The sequence below is a fragment of the Paramormyrops kingsleyae genome, chromosome 3 (assembly GCF_048594095.1).
Source record: "Paramormyrops kingsleyae isolate MSU_618 chromosome 3, PKINGS_0.4, whole genome shotgun sequence".
Lineage (NCBI taxonomy): Eukaryota > Metazoa > Chordata > Actinopteri > Osteoglossiformes > Mormyridae > Paramormyrops > Paramormyrops kingsleyae.
In genome coordinates this window covers 132,645-158,536 of record NC_132799.1, presented here as the reverse complement: position 1 = coordinate 158,536, position 25,892 = coordinate 132,645, and the positions used below count along the sequence as shown (strand labels likewise).

At 41.1% G+C, this 25,892-nt stretch overlaps 3 protein-coding genes across 9 annotated transcripts; 2 read left to right on the top strand and 1 right to left on the bottom strand.

Annotated features, from left to right (window-relative positions):
• Window positions 1-1,219: 1,219 nt before the first annotated feature.
• Window positions 1,220-12,806, top strand: LOC111852830 (uncharacterized). 4 transcript variants are annotated; one of them, XM_072709326.1, is made up of 7 exons: window positions 1,220-1,298; window positions 5,813-5,970; window positions 6,103-6,213; window positions 6,519-6,575; window positions 11,372-11,596; window positions 11,915-12,028; window positions 12,196-12,806. In XM_072709326.1, the coding sequence occupies exons 2-7, from the start codon at window positions 5,845-5,847 to the stop codon at window positions 12,229-12,231; spliced, it is 669 nt and encodes a 222-aa protein (XP_072565427.1). In that variant the 5' UTR covers window positions 1,220-1,298; window positions 5,813-5,844; the 3' UTR covers window positions 12,232-12,806. The 4 variants fall into 4 exon arrangements, with proteins under 4 accessions (XP_072565427.1, XP_072565428.1, XP_072565426.1 ...); XM_072709327.1 differs by lacking the exon at window positions 1,220-1,298 and adding an exon at window positions 1,375-1,792; XM_072709325.1 differs by lacking the exon at window positions 1,220-1,298 and adding an exon at window positions 1,806-2,014.
• An 85-nt stretch (window positions 12,807-12,891) lies between these two features.
• LOC111852829 (uncharacterized) lies at window positions 12,892-25,463 on the bottom strand. Of its 2 annotated transcripts, XM_023829124.2 has the most exons (4): window positions 25,376-25,463; window positions 15,270-15,348; window positions 14,681-15,071; window positions 12,892-14,481 (listed from the first exon to the last, which is right to left on the bottom strand). In XM_023829124.2, the coding sequence occupies exons 3-4, from the start codon at window positions 15,066-15,068 to the stop codon at window positions 13,223-13,225; spliced, it is 1,647 nt and encodes a 548-aa protein (XP_023684892.1). In that variant the 5' UTR covers window positions 15,069-15,071; window positions 15,270-15,348; window positions 25,376-25,463; the 3' UTR covers window positions 12,892-13,222. The 2 variants fall into 2 exon arrangements, with proteins under 2 accessions (XP_023684892.1, XP_023684891.1); XM_023829123.2 differs by lacking the exon at window positions 25,376-25,463 and having other exon boundaries at window positions 15,270-15,490.
• On the top strand, window positions 15,803-22,992 carry LOC140588149 (uncharacterized). Of its 3 annotated transcripts, none has more exons than XM_072709323.1 (10): window positions 15,803-16,020; window positions 16,968-17,055; window positions 17,304-17,444; window positions 17,648-17,817; window positions 18,034-18,167; window positions 18,275-18,368; window positions 19,114-19,446; window positions 19,595-19,769; window positions 19,855-19,979; window positions 20,169-22,992. In XM_072709323.1, exons 2-10 carry the CDS (start codon window positions 16,971-16,973, stop codon window positions 20,493-20,495), a joined length of 1,584 nt encoding a protein of 527 aa, XP_072565424.1. In that variant the 5' UTR covers window positions 15,803-16,020; window positions 16,968-16,970; the 3' UTR covers window positions 20,496-22,992. The 3 variants fall into 3 exon arrangements, with proteins under 3 accessions (XP_072565424.1, XP_072565423.1, XP_072565422.1); XM_072709322.1 differs by lacking the exon at window positions 15,803-16,020 and adding an exon at window positions 16,031-16,462 and having other exon boundaries at window positions 18,278-18,368; XM_072709321.1 differs by lacking the exon at window positions 15,803-16,020 and adding an exon at window positions 16,032-16,462.
• Window positions 25,464-25,892: the final 429 nt, after the last annotated feature.

Sequence of the window (25,892 nt, the reverse complement as noted above, 5' to 3'; positions counted from 1 at the left end):
TCTTACTGGTCAGACCGGCCCAGGGCTCCCCCCCGCCCCCTACTCCAAATACAGCTGCCTCTTTTCATTTCCCTCCCCCTCTCTTCCGGCTTCCCTGTCGTCATCCAGTTGTGCAATGTCTCATCTTGTTATTTTTTGTTTAGCCCTTAGCATTTATCCGTGTATGTTTACTCGTCCCTGCTATTTATACACCTACACCGTACTTTAGCATGTAGGCATATCTTTGCTGTTGTACCATATTTGTAGCCTGCTGGGCAGCCAACTTCGCCTCATTGCAGCAACCTAAACGTGCTATATTTGTAAAGTATATGTCTTGAAATACAAATCGTATATAGTTACAATTGCTGGTTTGGTGAATTCTTGCAGATACCCCCCACTTAATTGGCTTTGTTTCTTAGTGCTTATTGAAACAAAAAACTGAAAGAATTCCAAAGTGGCAGAGGTATATTAGTGATCATTTACATCCCATAATATATAGCATTAAGAATTTTTTGTGTCCATGATTGCTGGACTTAAACAAGGCCCTTAATCACCCAAAATGGTCCAAGGGCACCAGACCGATGGCTGAGCCTCTGCTCAGACCCCATGCTTTGCTCTCAGGCTGTACATATGTGTGTGAAGGTCTTAAAAAGAACAGGTAGATGGGACATGGGAAAAGTAACACAGCCTAGTATCACTCTACTCATGCTTGTTCAAATAGCCAGTCATGAATTGAGCATATACTGTGCATTAGATGCACATTCCAGTGAGCAGCACCTCAATCACTGGCCATGTTAAACCCAGGCAGGGCGGCATCCTGGCGGGTGTGTGGCGTGTTGAGGCTACTGGGGGCACTTCACTTCAGCAGGGCAGACCCCAAGATCTTCAGATCCTCTCATATTATTTTAACATTGCAGTTGAAGAGGAGATTAGGATGAAGGTGAGCTGCAGTCCATGGAGAGAAACTCCACAGCTCAGCTGCTCTCCCCACAGTCCCCTGAGCTGCGTCTCTCTTGTGTCTCGGACACGCTGTGGGACCTCGGCAGTGCTGCCAGTGCTGAGACATAACAAAGATGCCCTCATAGAGATGGCCAGATGGGTGACATTCACTCCCCCTGGTTCCGCATAGGATTCATCATAAACTCTAGCTGCAGATGTGGACTCAACCCCCCCCCCCCCCACCACCCCCACCAAGGTCCCACATGGGATTCATTATGAACTTTAGCTGCAGATGTGGACCCTCCCCCTCCCCTCCCCACCCCCCATCTCTTCTCTCCCGGTTGTGTAATACACTCTGCTCTTTTTTCGGCTTAAATCAGGTCAGTGAGCCTCCACCCTTTAACAACTGTGTATGTGATTGCTTGTTTATCTGTGTACTTCACCGACTCCTGGTACATTTAGTGTAGTCATTCACTTTTTTCACACCTCCTTGATGACTCTGTATCTGTTCCGTTTTGTTATATCTCGCTGTTTTTCACGGCTTTCTGCATTTATAAAATGGAAGGAGTCGTGAGCTACAGTGACAGTAGTATTTTTTGTGCGCAAAAGTCATTGCTTTCTGTCACGTTCTGTCATGTTTATGTAAGGCTCCAGTTCTTCTCCTCACCCTTGGCTCTGCTTTCATTTATCAGATTTATTAGTGACGTCTGTTTAACTCTGTCTTTTCATTACGAAACTCGAACGACTCTGGGCAGCTAATGTACTTTGCTGCTGCGCCCGTGAGCATTGACAGAATGGCTGTAGTGGGCACGCGCATGTTTCAGTTGTGACTCGGTGGGATTAGGGATCTTACAGCGCTTTCCAACCCTCCGTGGTACATAATGCTATAGTCATATAATCACCACGGGAACATTTTTGTTGATTAATTATATTTGATTTATATCCGAGGTTTCTCCAAAGGAAAAGTACAGTACCCCCTTCACCCCTTCAGTTTGACATTCGCGGTTTCGGTTATTCGCGAGCTGGCTAGGAGAACAATTAAAAGGGGAATATTTTTGGAGCTTACCGAAAGATCGCAGGAACTCAAAGACAACGCGTAAGCAAAATAATACTGAAAATTATTCGGAACACATAAAATCATATATAAATATTACTGACTCAATATTTGTTAGTGCAAGTGTGTGTAAGTACATACTATATCTTTAATACTTAAAAGTCTTGACTTGTGTATGCCGTATAGCCTATCTGTCTCACTCAGTTAGCTGTCGCAGTAACTTTTAAACTTTTTTGTCGGTAATTTTGCATTCTTAATAATGTACCCAAAACGTAAAGCTCCTAATGCGTACAGCAGTAATTTTGTACATACAAGGGTATAATTTAGATGGTTTGTTTAATATATGAAAGGTCTAGGTGGAAAACCGCGGTTGTTAGCCTCATATTCGATATTCCGTTTTCTGGCTTTGTTTTAATGGCAGAATTGTGATGCCCAGTACACAGACAACGATGCATTTATTTGCGTACACATGATTTTTTTTGCGCTTCAAACCATTTCGTGATTTGTGCCAAATCGTGTTAATAGCTAATATAATAGGTCCTGTCAGCTGTAATGACATGGTGGTTTAGCATTTTGGGCTCATGGCGACTGCTGCAAACCACTTTGTTTCCCATATTGCTTTACTTACGAATTTTTTATTAATTTTTAAATGTTCGAATGTATCCGTATAATGTGCAATGGGACAATGCATGAATGGGTTAATAACTTTAAAACTAGACAAGACAGGCACATCTAGTGGAATGTGCTTTTATCAGTGGACGACAGGGAACAATGCACACCCCTTGGATTTTCAGATTATTTTTGTCTGTAATAATTATTAATTATTATATTGCATCCACTTAAAGTGCAATGGGGCAACACACTAAGGGGTTAATAGCTCTAAAACAAAATGGGACAGCCATGTCCTACGAAGTGTGCATTGATCAGGGAAACCTGGGGGACAATGCACACCCCTTACATTTTCAGAATAACTTTCTCTCTAACAGTTATTAATTAATACACTATATCCATATTACATGCCATTGAGGCAACGCACTAAAGGGTTAAGAGGTCTGAAACCAATTGAGACAGCCATGTCCCATGAAGTGTGTTTTCATCAGCTTTTCAGAATAACTTTCTCCCTAACAGTTATTAATTAATACGTTGTATGCATATTATATGCTGTGATGCCAGGCGAGAAAGGAGGAGACAGACCCCGAAATGCAGTAGCCAACTGGTTTATTCAATAAACCGAGAGCAAACAAGTCCAAACGGGCGATCCAGAATAATAGTCGATAGGCAAGCAGGAGTCGGTCACCGGGGAGATCAGTCCTACACAGAAGGACGAGACGGGGTGACGACGGGAAGGGAGGAACAGGATCGACGAGGAAGCAGGGCAGGACGGGGCAGTTAGGCAGAGCAGGCGAAACAGCAAGGCAGGACACAGCAGATAGGGCGAGTAGGGAAGACAAGAGAAAACGCTCGATATGGCACATTAGAAAATGGCAACAATACTTTGCACGGGGTTACCGGTGGATACGGTTTAAGAAGTGGGGCGTATAGCCGTGAATTAGCTGCAGGTGCTTGGTCCCGCCCATGTGGGAGTGACGTATGCCACTGGGGCGACGCACTAAGTGGTTAATTCAGCTGCGGTACATTTGCTTTGTCCCACGGTGCACTGCCTAAATCACACTTTACAACTTATTTATGGATTAATATGTGTTATCAATTAACTGTCAATATGTATGAAATGGAGCAATGGCATGTAATATGGAGCTATAAATAGCCAAGGGGTGTGCATTGTCCTCTGAAACCAATTGAGACAGCCATGTCCCATGAAGTGTGTTTTCATCAGTGGACTCTGGGGGACAATGCACACCCCTTGGCTTTTCAGAATAACTTTCTCTCTAACAGTTATTAATTAATACACTCTATCCATATTACATGCCATTGAGGCAACGCACTAAGGCAGGGGTGTCAAACTGCAGTCGTGCGGGGCCGCAGCCCTGTGTAGCTAAGTTCTTTCCCTGTTCCACCACAAATGATTCAGTTCAACAGCTGTGTGGTAATTAGCACAAGACGTTGAATCAGGTGTGTTAAACAAGGGGAAACCAAAAAATGTGCAGGGCTCTGGCCCTGCAGGACTGGAGTCTGACACCTGTGCACTAAGGGGTTAATCCTTTAGTGCGTTGCCCTATTGTTGTGTTATCGGTCAGTTTAACAGCCTGGGTTGAGGTTGAAGTGCGAATTTTCACAATGTTCCGCCCCTAACCCTCGCAAATGTGAAGGGGTTACTGTACATATTTCTAATTCCTGGCACTGTGCATGCTATTCTCTCACCATTTGTGCATTTCAAATTGCTGGTAGTTAAGAATTGCATAGGTATTTTATAACTAAATTTACAATTACAATAGCAGTCAAAAGTCTGGACACACCTACTGAAAATAATTAATTTTTCAACAAGATAATGACCATGGTAGCCAACTTGTGTGCTGAACTTGAGGAAACTCCTTCAGGATTGTGGGAGAAGCATTTCAGGTGTCTATGCCTGCAAGCTGGTGTCACGTCCTGCTCGCCATGTCTGCCTGACCCTCCTGTCCAAGGTTTTGATGGTGTGTGTCCTTTTATTCCCTGCCTTGTCCAGTGTCTTGGCCCTATACCCTGTTGTTTGGTCCTATGTGCCTGAAGGGCATGCTTGGGAGGGTACTGTCACGTCCTGCCTGCCATGTCTTCCTGACTCTTCTGTCTCCTCCTTGGCATGGCTTCTTAGAGCCAAGCCAGGTGCTCATTTGTCTTACCTCTTGTTCCTGCCTTCATATTAACCACTCCCAGTTGCCTGTCTGCTCCCTCATTAGTCACGTATTTAAATGTCTCCCAGTCCTGTGTTCCCCAGATCTGTCATTAACATGGTATCATCTGGTTGCCTGTGCCTTCCGCTGTGATCCCATTTGTTTCCAGTTTTGTTCGGTTCAATAAATCCCCCTTTTGTTTCTCCACCATGCTTGCTCCCTGAGTTCAGGCTCCCAGCCAAGAGAAGGCCGCTTTGCCTATGCTCCCAGCTCCCAGCCCAGAGAGAATTGCTTTGTCTTGCCTGTCTCCAAGTGTCCTGGATTCATTCTACCTGCATCCAGGTGTCCCGGCTTCATCCCGCTCACCTCCTTTTGTCCCAGTTTCAACCCACTTGCCTCGTGGTGTCCTGGCTTCGCCCTGCTCACCTCCAGGTGTCCCAGCCTTGCCCTGCTTGGTCCAGCACTGTTTAGCACCCACCTCCATGTTCCCTGACATCCAGCCAGTGCTTGCCTTGTTGTCCCTTGACATCCCGCCGGTGTCCACCTTGTCTCCTGTAACTTGCCTGCGCCCGCCTTGTTGTCTCCTGTGGTCGACCCCTCCGTACCTGTCTCATTGTCTGCTGCATTCAGTAAATCTCCCTTTTGTTTCTCCACCACACCTGCTCCTTGAGTCCTTTGTCCCAGCAGCTCATGACAGCTTGTTGAAAGAATGCCAAGAGTCTGCAAAACTGTCATTAAGAAAAAAAGGAAATGTTGAACACTTCTCTGGGTCATTGCAATACTTAATATGTATTACTTCACTGCCTTGAGGCTTTCTAATATCAGATGAATAACAGCTAAAATAGAGACAAATGCATTAAAAGCAGGTGTGTTCAATCTTTTGAGTGGTACTGTTCATAAAAACAATAGTGCAGCAGGAACATTCTCCATAAAGTCATTGGAATCATTTAGCAATTTTATAATTATGACAGTAAAAGTCACTTTCCTGATTTGTTGAGGAGATCTATTGAATCTTTTCTGTTAAAAAAAGAATTAACCTCAATTAAGGTCATTAAACTTTTACCCACTAAAGTAAGGTTACAAGAAAAGTGTTGGTGTCCAGTGATGGACAGGATGGATATGCTGCAAGTCTCTGCCACAAGAAGGGAAGCCGCAGGAGACACTACAGAAGTGGTGGGCTTCAGCAAACCCCTGCATCGCTTCATGAGGGTGGATCCCAAGAGCATCGGGGTAAGACCAACGCCCAAAAAGATCCCCAGTCCACACTGGTGGGGAATGACTCCATCACCATCTTGACATGATATGCTGATCCTGCTTACATATGACCTCTGTGATTCAGCCCCTTGTCCTCCTTTTGTACAGGTCGTGATGCTCTTCCTGGGAGGCACGCAGTTCATAACAGGGATTCCAATGAAGCGTGATATCACAAGGAACTCCACAAACATCTACAGCTCATTCTGGCTGGGGATCCTGGTCGGTTGGTGTGGTGTGTCGTATCCAGCCTGATAGCTACGTCAGGCTAGCTAAGCAGTCCATTCTCTCAATTAGCAAATGTCTGCAGGTTTAATGCTTCACTTGCATCAAGGTTATTCAAGAATATCTGATCCAGCACTCAGATTTTTTAGATGTCAAGGCAGAAAGGTTCACTTTATGTGTGTAACTTTTTTAAATCTGTGCTTGAGAGATATCACAATTCCAATAATTACAATGACTATTATTATTCATGATATCATCCAAATTGTCTCTGAAAGTTATTCTCTCTCCAAATTTTCACACAGTTCAGCATTTGTGGTATTATTTACATCATTTCTGAAAAGAGAGTGTCCAAAAAAATGGTAAGTATTTGTTTTTTCATGGATTTTTCAATATTGTATTTGTCATAAAAACAACAAGATATACATTCATATTCCACCCGTTTCCTAATAAAGACACTGAGAGAATCAGAAATCCTACAGCCAGGCCACTTTTTCTACCGGTAACCTAGCTTGGTGCTGGTTTATTACTGTACTGCTGAAACATGTCAATTAACCTAGCTTGGTGTTGGTTTATTACTGTACTGCTGAAGCATGTCAATTAGCCTAGCTTGGTGCTGGTTTATTACTGTACTGCTGAAGCATGTCAATTAGCCTAGCTTGGTGCTGGTTTATTACTCTTCTGCTGAAGCATGTCAATTAGGCTAGCTTGGTGTTGGTTTATTACTGTACTGCTGAAGCATGTCAATTAGCCTAGTTGGTGTTGGTTTATTACTCTTCTGCTGAAGCATGTCAATTAACCTAGCTTGGTGTTGGTTTATTACTGTACTGCTGAAGCATGTCAATTAGCCTAGCTTGGTGCTGGTTTATTACTCTTCTGCTGAAGCATGTCAATTAGGCTAGCTTGGTGTTGGTTTATTACTGTACTGCTGAAGCATGTCAATTAGCCTAGTTGGTGTTGGTTTATTACTCTTCTGCTGAAGCATGTCAATTAGCCTAGCTTGGTGTTGGTTTATTACTGTACTGCTGAAGCATGTCAATTAGCCTAGTTGGTGTTGGTTTATTACTCTTCTGCTGAAGCATGTCAATTAGGCTAGCTTGGTGTTGGTTTATTACTCTTCTGCTGAAGCATGTCAATTAGGCTAGCTTGGTGCTGGTTTATTACTGTACTGCTGAAGCATGTCAATTAGCCTAGTTGGTGTTGGTTTATTACTCTTCTGCTGAAGCATGTCAATTAACCTAGCTTGGTGTTGGTTTATTACTGTACTGCTGAAGCATGTCAATTAGCCTAGCTTGGTGTTGGTTTATTACTCTTCTGCTGAAGCATGTCAATTAGGCTAGCTTGGTGTTGGTTTATTACTCTTCTGCTGAAGCATATCAATTAGCCTAGCTTGGTGTTGGTTTATTACTCTTATGCTGAAGCATGTCAATTAGCCTAGCTTGGTGTTGGTTTATTACTGTACTGCTGAAGCATGTCAATTAGCCTAGCTTGGTGTTGGTTTATTACTCTTCTGCTGAAGCATGTCAATTAACCTAGCTTGGTGTTGGTTTATTACTGTACTGCTGAAGCATGTCAATTAGCCTAGCTTGGTGTTGGTTTATTACTCTTCTGCTGAAGCATGTCAATTAGGCTAGCTTGGTGTTGGTTTATTACTCTTCTGCTGAAGCATATCAATTAGCCTAGCTTGGTGTTGGTTTATTACTCTTATGCTGAAGCATATCAATTAGCCTAGCTTGGTGCTGATTTATTACTGTACTGCTCACTCATGTCTGTGAGTAAGTTTAGTTTTAACCTGGACACTAAATTCTGCAGATCGTGTCTGACAGCAAGATTCTAACACAAGTAAATTATGAAAATATTAGGGATGAGACAGCATTGTTGAATATTCAAGTATGGAAAAAAAACATATATTGGGATAATAAGTAAGCTATTTTAAATCCTACTTAGTGGCAGTATGCCAGGATCAGCGCCCGTCTGAACCTGTCCCATGCGCCTTCTCTCTGTGTGGCCAGCAGGGCCATTTGCTGTTGTCTTGGTGTGTTTCCCCAGTCCCTGAACCATTGTATGGCTCAGTGGGCTGAGACAGATGCTCCTTGTGTCATGAGGTTGAGGTTGTCCTGAGGCCAGTCTAACTTTGTTTAATATATTGGTTTTATATTATCCCCTGTTGTCTGGTGTTGTTAATGTATGTCTTTGCTTTAGTATCCTTGTTAATGGTTACCCTGCCCGTGCCTTGTTTAGTTATGTTCTGTTTTACTTGTGTTCCCTCTCTCTCCTAGTGTTGATAGCCCTCAGTATTTGTTAAGATCTCCTAGTCTCCTAGTGCCTGTTAATCATAATATAGCCCACCTGTTCCATGTTGTCCCGAGTCCTTAGTGATTGGTTGATTGGTTATGGTTGTCACCTGTCCTGTTAATAGTGTATTTAAGTGCCTGCTCTTGCTCTGATTCTTAGTGGTTCATTGTGGCTGTTTCTCTGTGTTAACTCTGTGATTATTAGTTGTAGCCATGATGGTTATCCTGTGTTCCTCCCTGCCTTGTTGTTCTTAGTGTTGCACCCTGCCTTAGTATCCATTTTACCAACTTTGTTTTTACCTTGTGAATCATTTTATTTTCTGGTTCTCCCTTTTTGTTCTATTTTGATAAATAAACCCCTTCTGATGAAAGCCACTACGTGGATTGTACCTCCTTTGTCATGCCCTGCCATAACACAGTATAATTAGTTTTGATTTATCCATTGTCTTAAGTTTAAGGTTGGAGGTAAACTTGAGAATGAATCATTGTTTTTGTGTAAGCTGAAGCCAAGTGGCTTTTTATTGTCATTTCGGCTATGTTTGGTATAGTACGCAGTGAGATGAAACAACATTCCTCCAGGACCATAGTGTTACATAAGACAACACAGGACTACAGAGCTACACAGAATGACATCATAAAGCATATGTGTGTGTAAACAGTGCAGGACAGTGCAACAAGACAAGACAGTGGCACAAACAACAATGCAGCGCTAACTGGCTGCATGCACACTCATTCAGTTCAATTTATTTTTATATTTAGAATTTGGTGATCAGTGGTGATATAGCGCCTTTCACAATAGAGCTGCCTCTAGTCTAGTCAGTGAGACATTGTAGCTGCTGTATGACACGGTGCATCGTCTTCCTGTTGTAACGTGATATTTCTCAGCTGACAGTTTGCCACATTTACTCATTGCTGCGGCATAGGCTGCTCGAGGATTGGCCGCCCCCTGTTGGTCACAGATAGCCACTACAATAATATAAAAAAAAACCTGGTGCTTATTTAGGAGATGGTGAAGCAACATGTATTGCTAACCAGCTAGCTAGATACAATCTTCTCACTAAACCTGCTAGCTATATATTTAGTTCTTGAAACACCGGGGGGGGGGGCTGAAGTGACTTATAGAGTTGGGCCCCAGAAACAACAAAGCAGTCCCTGCTCCCCTGACCTGGGGCCCCGGTGGCCTTGCAGAGCTGAGAGTGTTTGCCCTCCCCCTCACAGGACCAGGTGTCCTGCATGGAGGCAATTTTCATGGGTGTGTTGTGATACATTCTGCATCATTTATACAGAAAATTCAAAAACAGGGAAAAGGGAAGAGAAATAAAGAAAGAAAGCCAGATGACAACAGAGGATAGGAACCAAAAACTCACATGTAGGAAGAAAAAAAAATCTCTTGGCGTACAAGGGCAACTGACTACTCACCATCCCCCCCATCTCTCTCCCCCCCCCCCCCCCCCCAGCAAGCTAAAATTATAGAAAAAGAAAGATTGGTCTTGCTGCTAAAAGTAAGATGTGGTCATAGGTTGAATCCACAATGTCACCCTTCCTTGGTACTGAAACAGAACTGAACCAATCATAATCATTTCATCCTTGATCACTCATAGTGTGATGCATTTTTAAGAAATTTAACAGAAATGAGTGAGAGGAACTAGCGAACAATAACTAACCACCAGAAGACATTCCTTTTGCGCTGCATGGAAATGTTTTGGGTTCCACAGAGACGACATTAAGCAAGTGATTTGTCAGCACTGCTTTGTGTTTGTTGGTACAACCTGCAGCAACAAGAGTAAGAGAATCTGATTATGCTGCTGCTTTTAATTTTATATGTACATTTAGGTTGTCATGGTTGTTGTTAAAAATGTTTTTATGAAATTCGTTATTTATAATTTTTTTTAATGAGTGAATTGTCAGTGAACTAGTAGAGACTTTTTAGCAGGTGAAGCAGAATGTGAACTACTGATTTGCCATTCCCAGTAAAGACAGACTGTACTGGTAGATAATAACACATTCTATTGGGATTATTTTTTTTTGGGGGGGGGACATTTTTCAGCTCCTTTTTTGTTTTATGATTATCATAATTTTTATTGGAACATTTCAAATATCATGGCTACTGTTAATATTTTAGCTTGTCCTTTTGCAGCAATGCAGTGATGTTCCATTTTGTATGGAAATAAATGACTGGAGGAGCCTATAAGCCAGAGAAGGATTGTCAGGATTGTGTTGTTAAAAATAAAGAAATTGCCATTTGCTACATCAGCTCAAGGCTCAGGCTATTAAATGTTATCATATTCTACTGCACTTTGCTTTCACTGTCAATTTAATTTATTCAAGCTACTTTTTGTTATCCTTTTGCAGCAACATGTAATATCTCTTTTTATATAGAAATAAATACTTAGATCCATACATGTTTCTCTGTGTGTGGTGGGGAAGGGTTATTCGAATATTATTCAAATACTGACTGACAAAATTTGAATAATAATTCTGCCTGAAATTCCCATCCCTAAAAAATATAATCTATAGAATATTAAACATGTATTTATTTCAAATTAAGTGGTCTTTGGAAAACTGTTTGTGTTCAGGTAGGGTTGTTCAATGTCCATCAAGGTTTTTTCCTGGATAACTGAACCTTTAAAAGAAACCACATCATCCTTAAACCAGCATCATTATCATTATGTCTAATTTTAAAGATCTGAGCTCTGGTAGAAGCTGAATGACTTCCGAAGCTCAGCACTGTCAAGGTCACACTAAAATGAGATAAAAAAAGATGTGATCATAAGCTCAGTCCCAAACCTCCATCTTCCAAAAGTTTCGTCTGAACCAGGAGCTTGGATTAAACCATGTTAGCCATTCTAATCTCTGCCTTGCAGGTAACAGCAAGCATGGCCATCAGCATCATCTCCACCCTTGGTGCCATCAAGGCCTTTATGGACTACGTACACTACATGATCCGTCTGCTGTACTTTTCCCTTTATGACCACTACGACGAGGACAGCTACGAGTCATACAATGCGACAGAGCACATGACAGAGCATGTCACAGAGAGCCCAACTCCCACCAGGAACAGCGAGACATTGTGGCTGCAGTATCACAGGGTGCGTCATCTTCCTATCCTGTGACATTTTTCAGCTGAGGGTTTGGTGCATCTGCTCATTTTTGCAGCATAGGTTGCTTGAGGTTTGGCCGCCCCCTGTTGGTCACAGATAGCCACTACACTAAATATTAAATAAACATGGTCCTTATTTAGGAGATGCTGAAGCAGCATGTTCTGATAACCAACCAGCTAGATACAATCTACCCACTCAACTTGCTATTTATTAAGTTCTTGAAGCACCAGGGGGCCCAAAGTGACTTTTTGCCCTGGGGGCCAGGTGGCCTTGCAGAGCTGAGAGTGTTTGCCCTCCCCCTCACAGAACCAGGTGTCCTGCATGGAGGGTATCTGGCTCCTTCACTGCTTTGTGGGCGGCGTGATCCTGATCGTGATGACGGCGTTTTCCAGAGCCGCTCTGAGGTCCACCAAAACACAGGTACAGTGTGGTGACATCATAACCGTCACTGTCATCACAGTGCCATCTCTACCTACAGCTGTCCCAGCTCACGCTGGCAGAGAATGCACGGCTGATCGAAGCCACGTCAATGTGTGACGTCTTTTGAGCTTAAACTGAATTGTCCCTCTGTCTCCTTTTGCTTTTAGGCGACTGTCATAATGTACAATCGACCATCAGCGTAAGTCTGGGCAGCAAGCAAAAAACCTAGTATACGTGAATTAATTAAAAAACAGCACTATAATGATTCACATTCTACAGCTAGCGCTCTGTAAAGTGCAGTTATAGCAATGTTATAGCACTAAATAAAAATATACTGAAAAGCAACATTCAAAACAGAAGCACAGGTTCCTCCTAAGATATAAAGGTATACCTTATTGTAAGTGCAATTACTGGCTGTCAGGTATTTAGCACTAATTTTTCAGTGTCAAATGTGGAACTAGAATTAATTTTTGCCATTTTATGTGACCCTGTCATATTGTATCTTTGAATTAGTAGTGGGAGTCATAACCTGTAACGTATCTTAGTTTACCAATCACCAGATATACAAAATATATAAAAACAACAGGTACTTTGGATTAAATCTCAATCTTGTTCCTGTTGAATAAAAAGATTCTTCTTGTTTGAGACTTTCTGCAAACATGTATCTGTAAGAAATGTATTATGTTATACTAAATTTGCTAGCAAACCATAACCATGCATTTTTGTTATCCTTGTGTTAAATGTAGTGTATGCTATTAAAAAAGAGGATTTCTTTTAATTTTTTTTTTAAGGTAATCACTGTTCAGTAACATATACCAAATACTTAATCAGGTGTAGAAACTGGTGTTGTTAAGAGTAAAGGAGACACCTGATAAGACAAAACTGCTGACCGCTGAGAGCTAGGGGCCCTGTGGCTCAAATGGGAGCAGGAGATGGAGATTGTTTCAGCTGCGCTCCCAGCGATAACATCATGGCAGCTGGACCAGCTGAAATGTGCTCAAGCTGCATCATAGAATATTGTTTTGTATTTCTCACAAATAAAAATGTATCCTGGAAGACAGAGAAAAATGGCAGCTTGGCACTGAGGCCTCGCATAGGCCAGTAGACCCTGTGGGGGTAGGCTTCTGCCTCAGCAAAGGATTTGCCACCGTGAGCACGGAGCCATGGGAATTCCCCGATACTGGGATCACCGGATCAGGAAGGATCCGCTCCGTGGGGGTGCTCGCAGCTCCTCTGGTGCACGCGCAGATGCTCCTGGACACGGTACTGCCGCGAGAACGTCATGGGGCAGCGGGGGCAGGGATAGGGCCGTACCCCCTGGTGAGAGCGCAGGTGCCGGTTCAGAGAGCCACGCTGGCTGAATGCACGCTCACACATGCCACACCAGTACGGCTGGGCGGGTCCCACTGCGTTCCCCAAAACCTCATCAGAGCTGCCGGCTCCCATGGTGGGCGGCCTGCCAGGCACCGGGCTGTTCGTGGCGGAAGCTTCGCCATGCACACGAGTCGCTTCATCTTCCGAATCGGTCTCCTGTCCTCTCTCCAGACAGTGGTAGGTCACACAGCCCCGATAACCTGCCAGCTCCTGCTTCTGTGGCTGAAGCAGCCTCTCCTTCCCTTTCTCACCGATTCCTAATGTCATGGAATTACTGGCCAGTGTGCCCTCTCCAGATGAGTTCAGCTGTGGAATTTCTGGATAGCCTTCCTGGTTTTCTCTGCAGGAGCTGGCCACGTCAGGATCACTGCTGGTGCTTTTCTTTGAACATTGTACAACACAGATCTGGTTCCTGTCACTGCAAGTTTCCAGACAAGAGTCTAGAGCTTCCTTGTAGCCAATGAGGTTATATTTCCTGTCCTCAAAACTCTGATGAGTTGTGAAAATTTTATCAGACTGCAAACCATCTGTATCGCCGCCCATTTCATGGTGAATACAGCCCTGCCCTGAACTGACCTCTGCAGAATCTTCAATTTTTTTAATATGTCTAACAGGAGACCCACCAGCTTGGAATCCATGCTCATAGTCAATTTCCGAACACAGAACGGTGGTGATGACGGTTTGCCCTGTACACTGCAATGGTGGTTTTTCACACTCTTTCACAGCCCAGTGCAGGAGCTGCGATTTTTCCTTGACTTTTGCACTGGAACTGCACACATACGCACCTGACAGCTCACCACGCTGCACTGAAGATCGACCGGGATGTAGTTCCAGCATGCAGTCTGCTCCAAACCCTCTGGCACTATCGTACATGAGGTATGGCTTGGTGCAGCAGCGTTGCTCTTGGAGACGTAAAGGCCGCTCCTCTTTGTTCTCCGCAACGCCCACATGACGTATGACGGGAACGCCCTCCCGCAGTGGGGCTGACGTGAAAGGCCACTTGGACCCTTTACAGGTACATAAATCCATCACATTCCTCTCTGCTGATGGGGAATCAGCCAATGCAGCCTGTATGTCACCTAAAGGACAAGAAATCCCTCTGAAGCTGTATGTTTCAGAGAATCTAAAAACCTGCTGTGTATGCTTATCCTCTTTTATTCTATTGTGACAGCAGTACAAAGACAAGTTGCATTATATGTAATTACTGGATGGGCGGATGGATGGTACCTAAATTCAAAATAGTACAATTAAATGCTGGTATTTCAATCTGATTCTTACCGGTTTCCATATTCTTGGGTGACTCAGCTCGCCTACAGGTAAGAGCCTGCTGTAATTCTTCCATTTCTAGACAGGTGGCAGCAGAGTGGACTGAGTCCTCCAGACCAGGTGGGGGCAGGCTTCCTGTGTAGATGAATTCCAGCAGCAGTGTCAGTGTTTCAGGTGTGAGGCTTGGATAGTGTAAATCCAGCAGGGTGCCCTGATCAGACAGGAGGGATGCGAGGACAGGACTTGAAGCAGCTAGGATATTTCTATGAGCCAAATAAAGTTTCCCCGTATAGAGGTGTAGTCGGATCACACAGTCACAGAAACAACCCAGCTCCCGCTGGGAATTCAGTTTCTTCAGTAGGGCCATGGCATGCGTGAAGGACTGAAACGAGTGAGCCATCTTCTGCAAATAACATGATGTAGAAGATTGTTATCCACAGTCACTATAGACTCAGTGCACATATCAAACACATTTTCTGATTGTACTAAAGCAATAATATAACATTCTTATGACCAGTTGCCTTGAGTAAATAGTCATAAATACCATCAAGTATCATTACAATAAGTAGCGCGGTATCATCTGCAGCACTTGTAGGTGTACCTGTTACTGTGAAGGAACTTGCAAAAACGCTGATCTTGTAGAGACTCGACTGGTGAGAGGTCCCAGCAAACTGTACCTGCTGATGAAAGTAGCGTCTTAAATAACAGAGAATATAACGTGTCATGGGGGCGTAACAGTCCGGTCTTGTGAGCAGCGCTGGCCAACTAACGGTACGTGCGCTCACGGGCGCAGTGTGAATCACACGCTGGTGCCACTACGAGTCGGACGTGACTCCGACCCCCCTGCTTTGTAGGGAGTCCCGGCTTCTACGTCGCAGTGTGCAGGTCCATGTACGGCCGGGGCCGGCCCCAATACGGGTCCTGTGATGCTTTGTTGATATCCCATAGATGTCACAGCATGGCAGTGTCCGGCGTGTCAAGTTACACTCATCCCAGTCATCCTCCCTTTCCTTTTCCATTCCAATGTAAATCACGGGCAAAATCATTTCGTGATTGTGAATGTGAATGAAAACTGGCTAGATTTTTTTAATAATCGAAAGTAGGTATATACACAGCAAAATTGGTAGTGTTGATTTGAGTTAATTTTCCTGGTGTTACCTATTTAGAATTAACAAGTGTTGATTTGTGAGTTATTTTAACAATTTCAGTGATAAGAAAGCTCTGTAGCTGGGGTTAATTCAGTGGGTCAATTCCCAACACTCATTTGGAGTTCATTTCTACATCCGGTTTTTTCGCGCTCTTGGGAAAGAAGAGCCCGCCAGAAGTTTGGTGTCGAGATCTATTAAGTTGAGGTAAGAAACACAAAGGACTATTTAATTAATTAATTAATTAATTAATTTTTCAAATTATGAAATATGTTAAATTATTAATAAGAATGTTATTTACCGAAAGCGTGTAACATTTTGCCATGTGGAATGCGTACTGTTTGGTAAATGCCAGGATTCGTTAGCCTATAGTAAAACTGACCGTCTTTCAATAGTTAATATTTTAACCTACAGCGAAAATATTTAACTGATTAACCATGAATACCATATGAAAAAATTCTAGCTTGTATTGTTTGCCTATTACATGAAAAGAGGGAGGGGTGTTCTCGTAGAAAAAAAAAATAGACGTTAGAGTTTGAATTACTGGTAGTTGTTGGCAGCTAGTTGTAAGGTGCTCTTGAGGTAAAATGCTAGCCCATTCACGTAGCCTAAAGGGACATTCTTGTCACGATCATATTCTGTTAAAATGGTAAGAATTGCATGTGAATACTTTAAGGAGCACTGAATTCACACAAAACGCTAAACGTTTACGTTAATAATCGTAAGTAGCAAGGGAAATGTGAAATTCTTTAGCTTGACACAGACTAGCATGTCAAATGAAAAATAAGCTAACAGTATACAGCCTACATAGACAGATATGTTCATGTGTCAGAATGCACTTATCTACAAAGCGTACAACAGAAGGTTGTAAATAGATTATCATGCTGACATGATAGCCAACTTAAGGTGGATCATTTTCCACGAAGTACCGTGTAACCGTGATACCATGTTAACAGTACACTATTAGACTAGGTTAAACGCATTGTATGCTATATTTATTAAATATTTGTGACGAGGAATCACCATTGTCGTTTTTTTGTGGATGAAGATCTCAAATAAGGGGAGAAAGACCATTGTGTTCACAAAGTTCAGCAGTTCAAATGTTGTTCTTGAACATATAGCACTTAACCATCCCCTTCTATTTTCTTCACCAGGACATGTTGCTAAAAGTGAAGTACCTCAGTGTAAAGAAATATATCAAATTGCATGAAGGCTTCACTTATTTAGAATTTATCAGTGAAGGTAAGATATCCTTAGAGGTTGAGCATAATATGTTGTCCATGTATCAGCTCCAGTAATTGTTGCTGCAGAGTCATTTAATATATTCTACTTTCTTTAAAGATGGGGAAGTGCAGAGTTACTGAGCCACTATGCATTATTATTATACTGCTCTTAATAAATACCTGCCTGAAATATATAAATAAAAAAAAGATTGTTGTTCAGTTACTCTGTTTGAGGTGACTTTATGGTTATATTCTATCTCTCTACAGCCAAAAGCAAGTTCGGACTTCCTGATGATGCTCAATTGGACATTTTTGATGAAACTGACACAGCAGTTGATGAAGACATTTTTCTTGAGTTAGTGGAGGCCCATCCAGACCTATGTCTCACAGTATGTGAAAGGATTCTAGGTAAGGAAGATACATTTGTTACAAAAATGTACATTGTCAGTGTATAGCCCAGTTAATGCAGATCCAAGTTTTTGCTACTTGATACCAATGATATTGACCTTTATTTATGCAATGGACAGAGTTGGGTCATATTTGTGTAAAATGTTTGAACATGAATGTGGCCAAAACAGTAATGAAAGTTAACAAAATGATCTTTTGTAAAGATTTTTCTCCCTTAGCTCATTCAACACCATCTTCCTCGGATACAGTATCATCCCTCACGGATACTATATCACTTTCATCAAATGACAATGACCTAAGGGAACAGGACATTCCTGCAGGCTGCAGTAGATCCAGCAAAGAAGGCAGTTCTGCGTCTGAGGCTGCAAAAGAGGTAGAGTTGGGAGTAGAAAATATTTTGTGTAGTTTTGAGTTGACACCATATAAAATTGTCATTTTTCCCTGCAATTTTTATGTGCAAGGCATGGTATGTGGTATGTGTATGTGTGGTATGTATTGGTATGTATTGGTGTATTGGTATGTGTTTTCTCTTTACATAATAGAGAGAATCGAAAACTTGAAAACTTTTTTTCCCCTTTCATATGAGCAGGTTGAAAATGCCCTGAAAAGGAAGCCTGGCGGAGAGGATATTCTGGAAGAATACAAGGCAGAAAAATCACTGAGACACCGCACCCGGAGACAGCTAGTTAACATATTGGCTAGTGATATGACTGAGAGACATGGGTAAGAATAATAGTATAAGAAATGTAATGAAGGGCCAATTTCTGTATTCTTGTAACGTATAGTGTAATGTAAAACTGATTCAACATTGACGGCTGTCTTCTCTATAGCAGGATTCCCTCCCGTCAGCAAAGGGAGAAGTACGCCCTTGGAATTATTACTCTCTTTCCTGCATTGAAGGATCCCTTTTCTCCAAAGGGCTATGTAAGTGTTTCAGCTAATTGTAAGGTTCAAGTTCATAAGTAAGATTTTCTATTTGATGGGGACTACTAATATATTGTAATTAAACTGCATTTTAAGTTGTGATGTATTTTAAGTCAATGTTGTTCAAGATGAGAAATAGCAATCGATAATGCATCTGCATCTAACATCTGCATGTGCTGTAAGAACATATTTTCTGTTTTATTTATTATCTGAGTCTGAATGATGTTTTATTTTTAAAAAATGACCGGATTCCCTCTGTTACATCCATCACACTTGTCTCGGTCACGTGATACGTTGCTCGGTCACGTGATACGTAAAGCTATCAAAATGAGTAAAAAATGAGTAAAGACCGGTCCGTGAAAATATTTTCTGGCATTAAACCGGTCCATGGCCCAAAAAAGGTTGGGGACCACTGCCTTAAATAATCAAATGTTTTGAGCTTTGAAAAAAAAAATTTATTGTCCGGCTGCCTGATCGGTTCCGCGCATGCGCGCTACGAAAGCCGCCATGTTGCTGCTCGATTCTGCGCATGCACAGACCTGTAACCCAACCTTAACCTACTACACGCATGCGCGGAACCAATCGGGCAGCCGGTCCAGCGCACAGTTCCGCTGCACTGCGGGCTAGTAAATTAAACGAAGCCTCGATGCAAAAAAAATAAATCGAAGCTTTTTACTAATTGAATTACTCGATTAATCATTTCAGCCCTAATTTGGTGTTTATTTTCTTTGCCTAAATATAACAGGAGCATTTCTACGATGGGGTGAGGGGCACTGGTTATTTAGCCTGGCGCCTCAAGACCATGTCCAGGTCTACAACCAAACGTCCAGTCAAGGAAATCTCAGTGCCTCAAGAACAAGGGCCAAAGCGCCGGAGATCACCAACCACACTGCCTCAACAACTTGACGGAGATGCCTGCAAGGAAGCCATTTCATTTCTGGTTCACTCTCCTGATGAAGCAAGTGTATTTCAGAAGATGAAAATGACGTTCCAACACCGCCAGGACCTGTTGCATGACCCACAAAGAACTGCAGATGTTTTCAAAACATTTCCACGCTTTTTGGATGTCAAAGGACTCGTAAGTTATATATTTGTGACTTAAATGTTGTTCTCACTTAGAAGGTAGCAGTAAAATATGAGATCATTGGACATTCCGGTCTCCTGGTATATTCTATATTGGTCAAAATCAATGCTGAACCCTGGCTTTGCTTGTGTATGATCAACAGGTCAATCAAGACTTCATCCTGCTGTTTGGTGCTGAAACAGCCTCCAAGTTGCTTGAGAAGTGGGACACATCAATCAAGCCAAAGGTTATCAAAGAGGCAAAACATCTGACTCAGTCAGCTGACCTCTGCCGTCTGCTAAAGGCTGCAGAGAAACTCACGGGGAATGATGAAAATGGTAAGAGCATGCTTGTTTGATGTAACTAATATTGATTTATAATTTTTCATAATGTAATTCATCTTATAAATTCCACCCTAAACAGACTGGGACAGTGACATGGCTTCCCTGCTGCTGCTTCTTCATCTTTTGCCACCCACAGCTGGACGAAAGAGGAGAGCCAAAATAAGTCCAAGTGATGCAACAGATAAAATGGTGCACTTTCACAAGGTAAACGTTGCCTTGTTTTTTAAATCCTTAAAGACACTCTTTTAGCACTTGTTTTTTCTCTCCATGTGAAATCTTTTTGACTTACTACTAACTTACAACTATGTACTAAGGCCCATGATGTCAAACTAAATGTGTGGTTTATACCCAGCATTACTGAAAAGTATATATTTTTATTTCATTGGTTTTTAGTCATGCTGCAGCATTGATGACCACCTGAAAGAAGGAGATGGTAAACAACCATATATTCTCGCTGTTGGCCGAACCCAGAGCAGGATCGACACCTTCTACATCGCAGTGGACAAACAACTCATCCCCTGCCAAGCCACCAGCTCCTTGAGTGCTTTTGACGAACTTTTCAAAACCCACTACGTGCTCAACTTATCTTACGATGAATCACTGGTACATCTCTACAGTTTTGTGCAGACTACCATATTCAACATTGATGCTACCTCAACAGATGAGTCACCACGTGTTCGTGAGTTACGTGCAAAAATTTTGAATGAGAACAATGTATAAATGTTTTATCTGTCAAGCTCTGCATGTCAACAGTCAGGCTTTGATCAGTCATTTGCGACTAGGCCACAGTTTTTATCCAAGCACCAAATTTAAGTTAGGTTGTTCTCAAGAAAGTTGTGGGCGTCAGTTCACTACATATGCTGGTTTAAAAAAACATTTAAATAGTGTTCATGCTGAAGATTGTTGTCAAAGTGGTGATGCAGAAACCTCAGAGTCAGTTCAGGATGATTTTAACAGTTTACAGGATAAAGATATAGAGGTTGATGAAACAAATGTCATACAGGCTGGGTGTTCTGAAAACAATGGATCAGGTCAAAGAATAGAAGAAAAAACTAAAGCCATTTGTACTACAATTGTTGGTAAACTCAGTGGTAGTGATTTGGCGAATAGTTTTGTGTCATCACTTGTTTATGATTTGGAAGAATTTGCTGATGGACTGCACTGTCAGTTTAAGCATAAAGTGCTGTCCGTTGTGCCAGTAGATAATCCTATTAGATCTACTTTGGAAAAATGTCTTGAGACTTTTGACAACCCAGTTGAGAGCTTTGATACTGAAGCTAAAAGAAAGACATATTTTAGTGAAAAATGGGGAATTGTGGAGCCAGTAGAAAAGACTTTAGGAATGCGTTATGATACAAGGTTAAATAAAAAGACAGGCACTTATGACCAGGTACCAGTGAAAGATACTTTTGTGTACATTCCAATTTTGGAAACAATCAAATTTATATGTCGCAATTCTTATATTTGCGAGCTGCTTGCTAAACCATGTGTACCAAAAGCAGATAGATATGAAGACTTCTGTGATGGAAGTTATTTCAAGTCTCATCCATTGTTTTCAAAACATCAAACCTCTTTGCAAATTCAACTTTATTACGACGACTTTGAGACTGCAAATCCACTAGGTTCCAAACGTGGTGTTCACAAAATTGGTGCAATCTACTTTGTCCTCAGAAATCTGCCTCCAAAGTTAAATACTGCATTGATGAACATCCATTTGGTTGCATTGTTTCATGCAGAAGATGTGAAAAAATATGGCTTTGATCCTATTTTACAGCCTCTGATTGATGACATAAAACTATTGGAATGTCATGGCATTGATTTACCTTTCTCATCTGAAAAGGTCCATGGCACAATATGTCAGATAACTGGGGACAATTTGGGGATGCATGCAATTTTGGGTTTTATAGAGTCTTTCAGTGGACGTTACTTTTGTCGCTTATGTTTAATTGCAAAAGATGATTCTCAGAGTGTGTATACTGAGGATGATCCAAAGATAATCTTACGAGGGAAAGAGCTTTTTGAAATGCACTGCAGTGAGTTGCAATCTGATCCTCAAAAGCTGCATGTTTATGGTTTAAAAAAGAATTCAACACTGAACAGTCTACAATTCTTTCATGTTAGCCAAAATTTTTCGTTGGACATCATGCATGACATTCTCGAAGGGGTGGCACAGTATGAGTTAAATTTGCTGTTGGAATATCTGTCAGAATTTTTTTTGCCAAAACCTGCTCTTTTGTCACGGATTTATGCTTTTGACTATGGCTACATAGAGCGCAAAAATCGCCCAACAAGGGTGAACTTGGACAGTAGTGGCAATAGTATAGGCCTCAACTCCATTCAGACTCTCTGTCTTATAAGAAACATTCCTTTAATTTTTGGTGACATTGTGCCAGAAGGAAATCAGAACTGGACCTTACTTTTGCTTTTACTGCAAATCATTAACATCATATTCTCTCCGTCTGTTACATTTGGCATGACTGTGCATCTAAAGCATTTAATAATGGAACACCATGACTTGTTCAAACAGTTGTATCCAGGTAGGAACATGATTCCTAAACATCACTTTATGTTGCACTACCCAGCCTGCATCAGAAAAATTGGGCCATTACTACATGTATGGAGTATGAGAGGTGAGGCTAAACATAGAGTATTTAAAGACACCCTTAAAAACTTTAAGAACATCACTGTGTCACTTGCCAAAAAACACCAAACGTCAATCGCATACAAGTGGGAGACATGTCTTTTAAACCATGTTGAATATGGACCCTTGAAATTATTTAATGTTGACAATGAAGAAAATAGTACAATGATAACCCAATGTTCATCTTTTGTTCCAGAAGACACCTTCACTGCTAATTGGGTCAATATTAATGGGACTGAATACAGAGCAGGATTGGTCATTTGCTGTGGGTCTAAACATGAGATGCCTTTATTTTCTCGGATAAAAACAATAGTTTTGGTTAATAGTGTCACCTTCTTCATAGTTAACAAACTTGTGGTTGAAAACTTCAGTGAACATTACCATGCTTATAGAGTGTTTGAAACTGATGAAAAAAATATTGTTAAACCTGACTCTATTGAGATATACAAGCCTTTTGACCTACAAAATGCTTATGGTGGTGGCGATGGACTGTACATTGTGCCATTATTTTCTTTGTAAATGTACAAATGTTCCATGGTGCTTGGAAAATAACCTATATTAAAATGGCAAGATGTATATCTTTGTTTCTTTCCTTCATCGGGTAGGATGATCTAAAACATGCACTCAATATAACACATTAGTCATAATTACAGATCAATGTGTTGTAGTATAAGACCCTACATTCCAGATTAGAGCACTGCTGTGTCATAAAAAAAAAAAATGTTAAACTGTAAATGTTAGAGTAACACTCAAAAATGAAATATAATACACAATCCAGTGTGAAAATGAATTTTTGAAAATGTTAGTTCATAACATCCATAGTGTTATTTATAACACCCATAGTGAAAAAGTTAACTGTAATCAGTGTTAAAGAGAACACTTAAAAGTTTCCTAAACAACACCATAAATGTTATAAAATAACACTCCCAGTGAAAATGGTTAACATTGTACAGTGTGGAAATTGACACTGCTGGGTGTTATATCTTAACACTACAATGTAGTTAAAATGTTAACACTTTGCAAAGTGTTGATTTAACTCAAAACCAGTGAGAATTATATAAACTCTGGAATAGTGTTGAATTTAACACTGTGCGAGTTGATATAACACTGGTGATTTTGCTGTGTAGACCGGTACTGACATTGTGCATATTAAAATATTTAAGGCTTATTGTTAGAGTTTTTGGATTTCAGTTACTTCGGTCTTTTTGCAGTTACAGATGTTGATGGTTTGCACGTAATTATTAAAAAAAATATATATGTTGTTCGATTTTGGTAGATGTGAGAGGTGTAGGCTAATCCTTAATACGCAGCAACTCTTTTCAAATGTATTACTATTAAGTTTTAATATTTAGTAAATGTTTACTTCCATAAAATACATTGATCAATTAATGAACACGATTTCATAATTATTCGAATGTTAATTATATAGTATATTATGGTTATAGTATAGTTTACGCCCTTGCCACTAAGATTAGTAGTAATTGAATATTGCATGATACACCACAGAAAGATAGTGAGATGACATATGGGAGCTTGACGCATCACGTGAAAATGTTTTCAGTATAAATGACACCAACATCACTATGGACCGTGTCACACCCCCTGCCCGTGACAGCCACGCTGTTCCCGTTATAGTAAGTTCTGGCGGCACGCCCCCGCGGCTACGTGCGCTTCTACCGGGACAGCGGCGGTCAGCTGAGGTGGCGTCCGCGCGTCATGTGACCCGGCTCCCCACTGCTAAGCAGATGCTGTTCCGTTCTGTTTTTACACTACCTCTGGACATGGGACGCATGCCGCTTCCATGCTGACAAGCCCCTCATCTAATATTAGAGAACTAACATACCAGCCAGTTTAGCATATATAAATAGAAAGTGGGCATGATATTGGTACTAGAACGGAAATACATGTGTATGTTTAGAGGCTTAGGGACATGACAGGAAAGTCTGGTAATTGCCTGGGGGCCCCGAGTTGATCCGTTTACGTAGTACATCGCATCGACAAATCTGCTTTATTTGTGTATTCTATTTTCACAATGAAGTGAATATAAAAGAGTTGTGTTTATTAAGTTCTCTTTGTTGATAATATTCATTTAGACTTTATGCTATAATAATAATGGTCATAAATGATACATTTTACCATGTTGGATGGTGTGCATTGGGGGGGCCATGGAGCTTTTTGCCTAGAGCCCCCAGAGTCCCTATGTCATTATGTAATTTTCTTAATAATCTTATAAAAAGCAACCTATACTTTTAAATGAACTCAAAACAGGTTTGAAGCATTAAGTTGCAGTAGAGCATAAACAGTTGCAAGAGGATAAGCATATATTTTCTTTGTATTCTGAAAAAGCGGTGAAACTTCTTGAGTTAACTGACACAAATGAATGGATTTTACTTTTTTATTCAGAGGGAAATAAAAGATCGATCAAAGTGCCATATTATATAACGAATGATGAATGAGCCGATTCAAACCCTCGTCCTCCATTACAGACAAAGGCTGATCATCCAATGCAAACATCATCATTTTTTTCAACAGTAGCTCCTGGTGCTGCTAACTTAATAAAGTTTGAAAATTGGATGGCAACTTCAGTAGGTTAACTAATTTATCGTGAAATTTCACGTTTTCTTTGTTCCATCTTCATAAAGACAATATGTAGGCCAAATACATAATAATAAATAATAATAATAATAATAAAGTAATAAAAGAATATTGCTCTAGAATCGTGAGAGAAATTCCCATGATTTATATTTTACCCAGAATGGCACAGCCCTACATACACTAGCATTTCTTTAATTCTGTAATGTTCGTGTACATTCCCGTAACATGCCTCAGTATTATTATTAATTATTATTATTATTATTGTTATTATTATTATTATTATTATTATTATCCATCATAAATAGAAACACAATACCACTACTTACAAAATATCATATTTGTAGGACTCCCTATTGCCTCTTACCTATATTTGTCCTGACGCAGAGAGTTTTCACGTTTGGCTTAAGTTATCCAGCTAACTGGGAAATTCTGCTTTGTACAATATCCCCCAAGTCTCTTTGGTTGTGCCTCATCTATTCAGAAAAGTTTTCTCTTTTCGCCCCTCTGAGTTGCACGACGTAAATCGCTTTTTCTTTGACTCAGATGTGCATACGCGGCTGACCGACAATCCGCGCAGTTGCTAGGTAACAATTAAGCTTCATATTTCTGCTACCAATCGAATAAAAGTATAGACATGGCCAATTGTCGCTGAGTTTAACCCGTTTCAAACCATTTACGGACACAGGATTGGACATATAAACGTGATCAGGAAGAAAAAAGAACTGCGGCGGAAGGAAATAAAGTGAGGTTATATTTTAAATAATTGGCATGTTTTTCTACGTCTTGTATTGAACCTGGTATTTTAAATACTACCTGCACGCTTAACTAAGCATTGCACATGACCACTTTGTACTGTCTCTGTCCTGTTTACTGTACATAGA

Bases quoted from the DNA above. Each gene is read 5' to 3' on its own strand.
- LOC111852830 (XM_072709324.1), top strand. From the start codon at position 4,419: ATGACCATGGTAGCCAACTTGTGTGCTGAACTTGAGGAAACTCCTTCA. The intron at 4,564-5,812 runs GTGTGTGTCCTT...TACCCACTAAAG, and splicing joins TCCTGTCCAAGGTTTTGATG to TAAGGTTACAAGAAAAGTGT. The intron at 5,971-6,102 runs GTAAGACCAACG...CCTTTTGTACAG, and splicing joins TGGATCCCAAGAGCATCGGG to GTCGTGATGCTCTTCCTGGG.
- LOC111852829 (XM_023829124.2), bottom strand. From the start codon at position 15,068: ATGGCTCACTCGTTTCAGTCCTTCACGCATGCCATGGCCCTACTGAAG. The intron at 14,482-14,680 runs GTAAGAATCAGA...CTTGTCCTTTAG, and splicing joins ACCCAAGAATATGGAAACCG to GTGACATACAGGCTGCATTG.
- LOC140588149 (XM_072709321.1), top strand. The intron at 18,168-18,274 runs GTAAGAATAATA...TCTTCTCTATAG, and splicing joins GATATGACTGAGAGACATGG to CAGGATTCCCTCCCGTCAGC. The intron at 19,980-20,168 runs GTAAACGTTGCC...ATTGGTTTTTAG, and splicing joins AAATGGTGCACTTTCACAAG to TCATGCTGCAGCATTGATGA.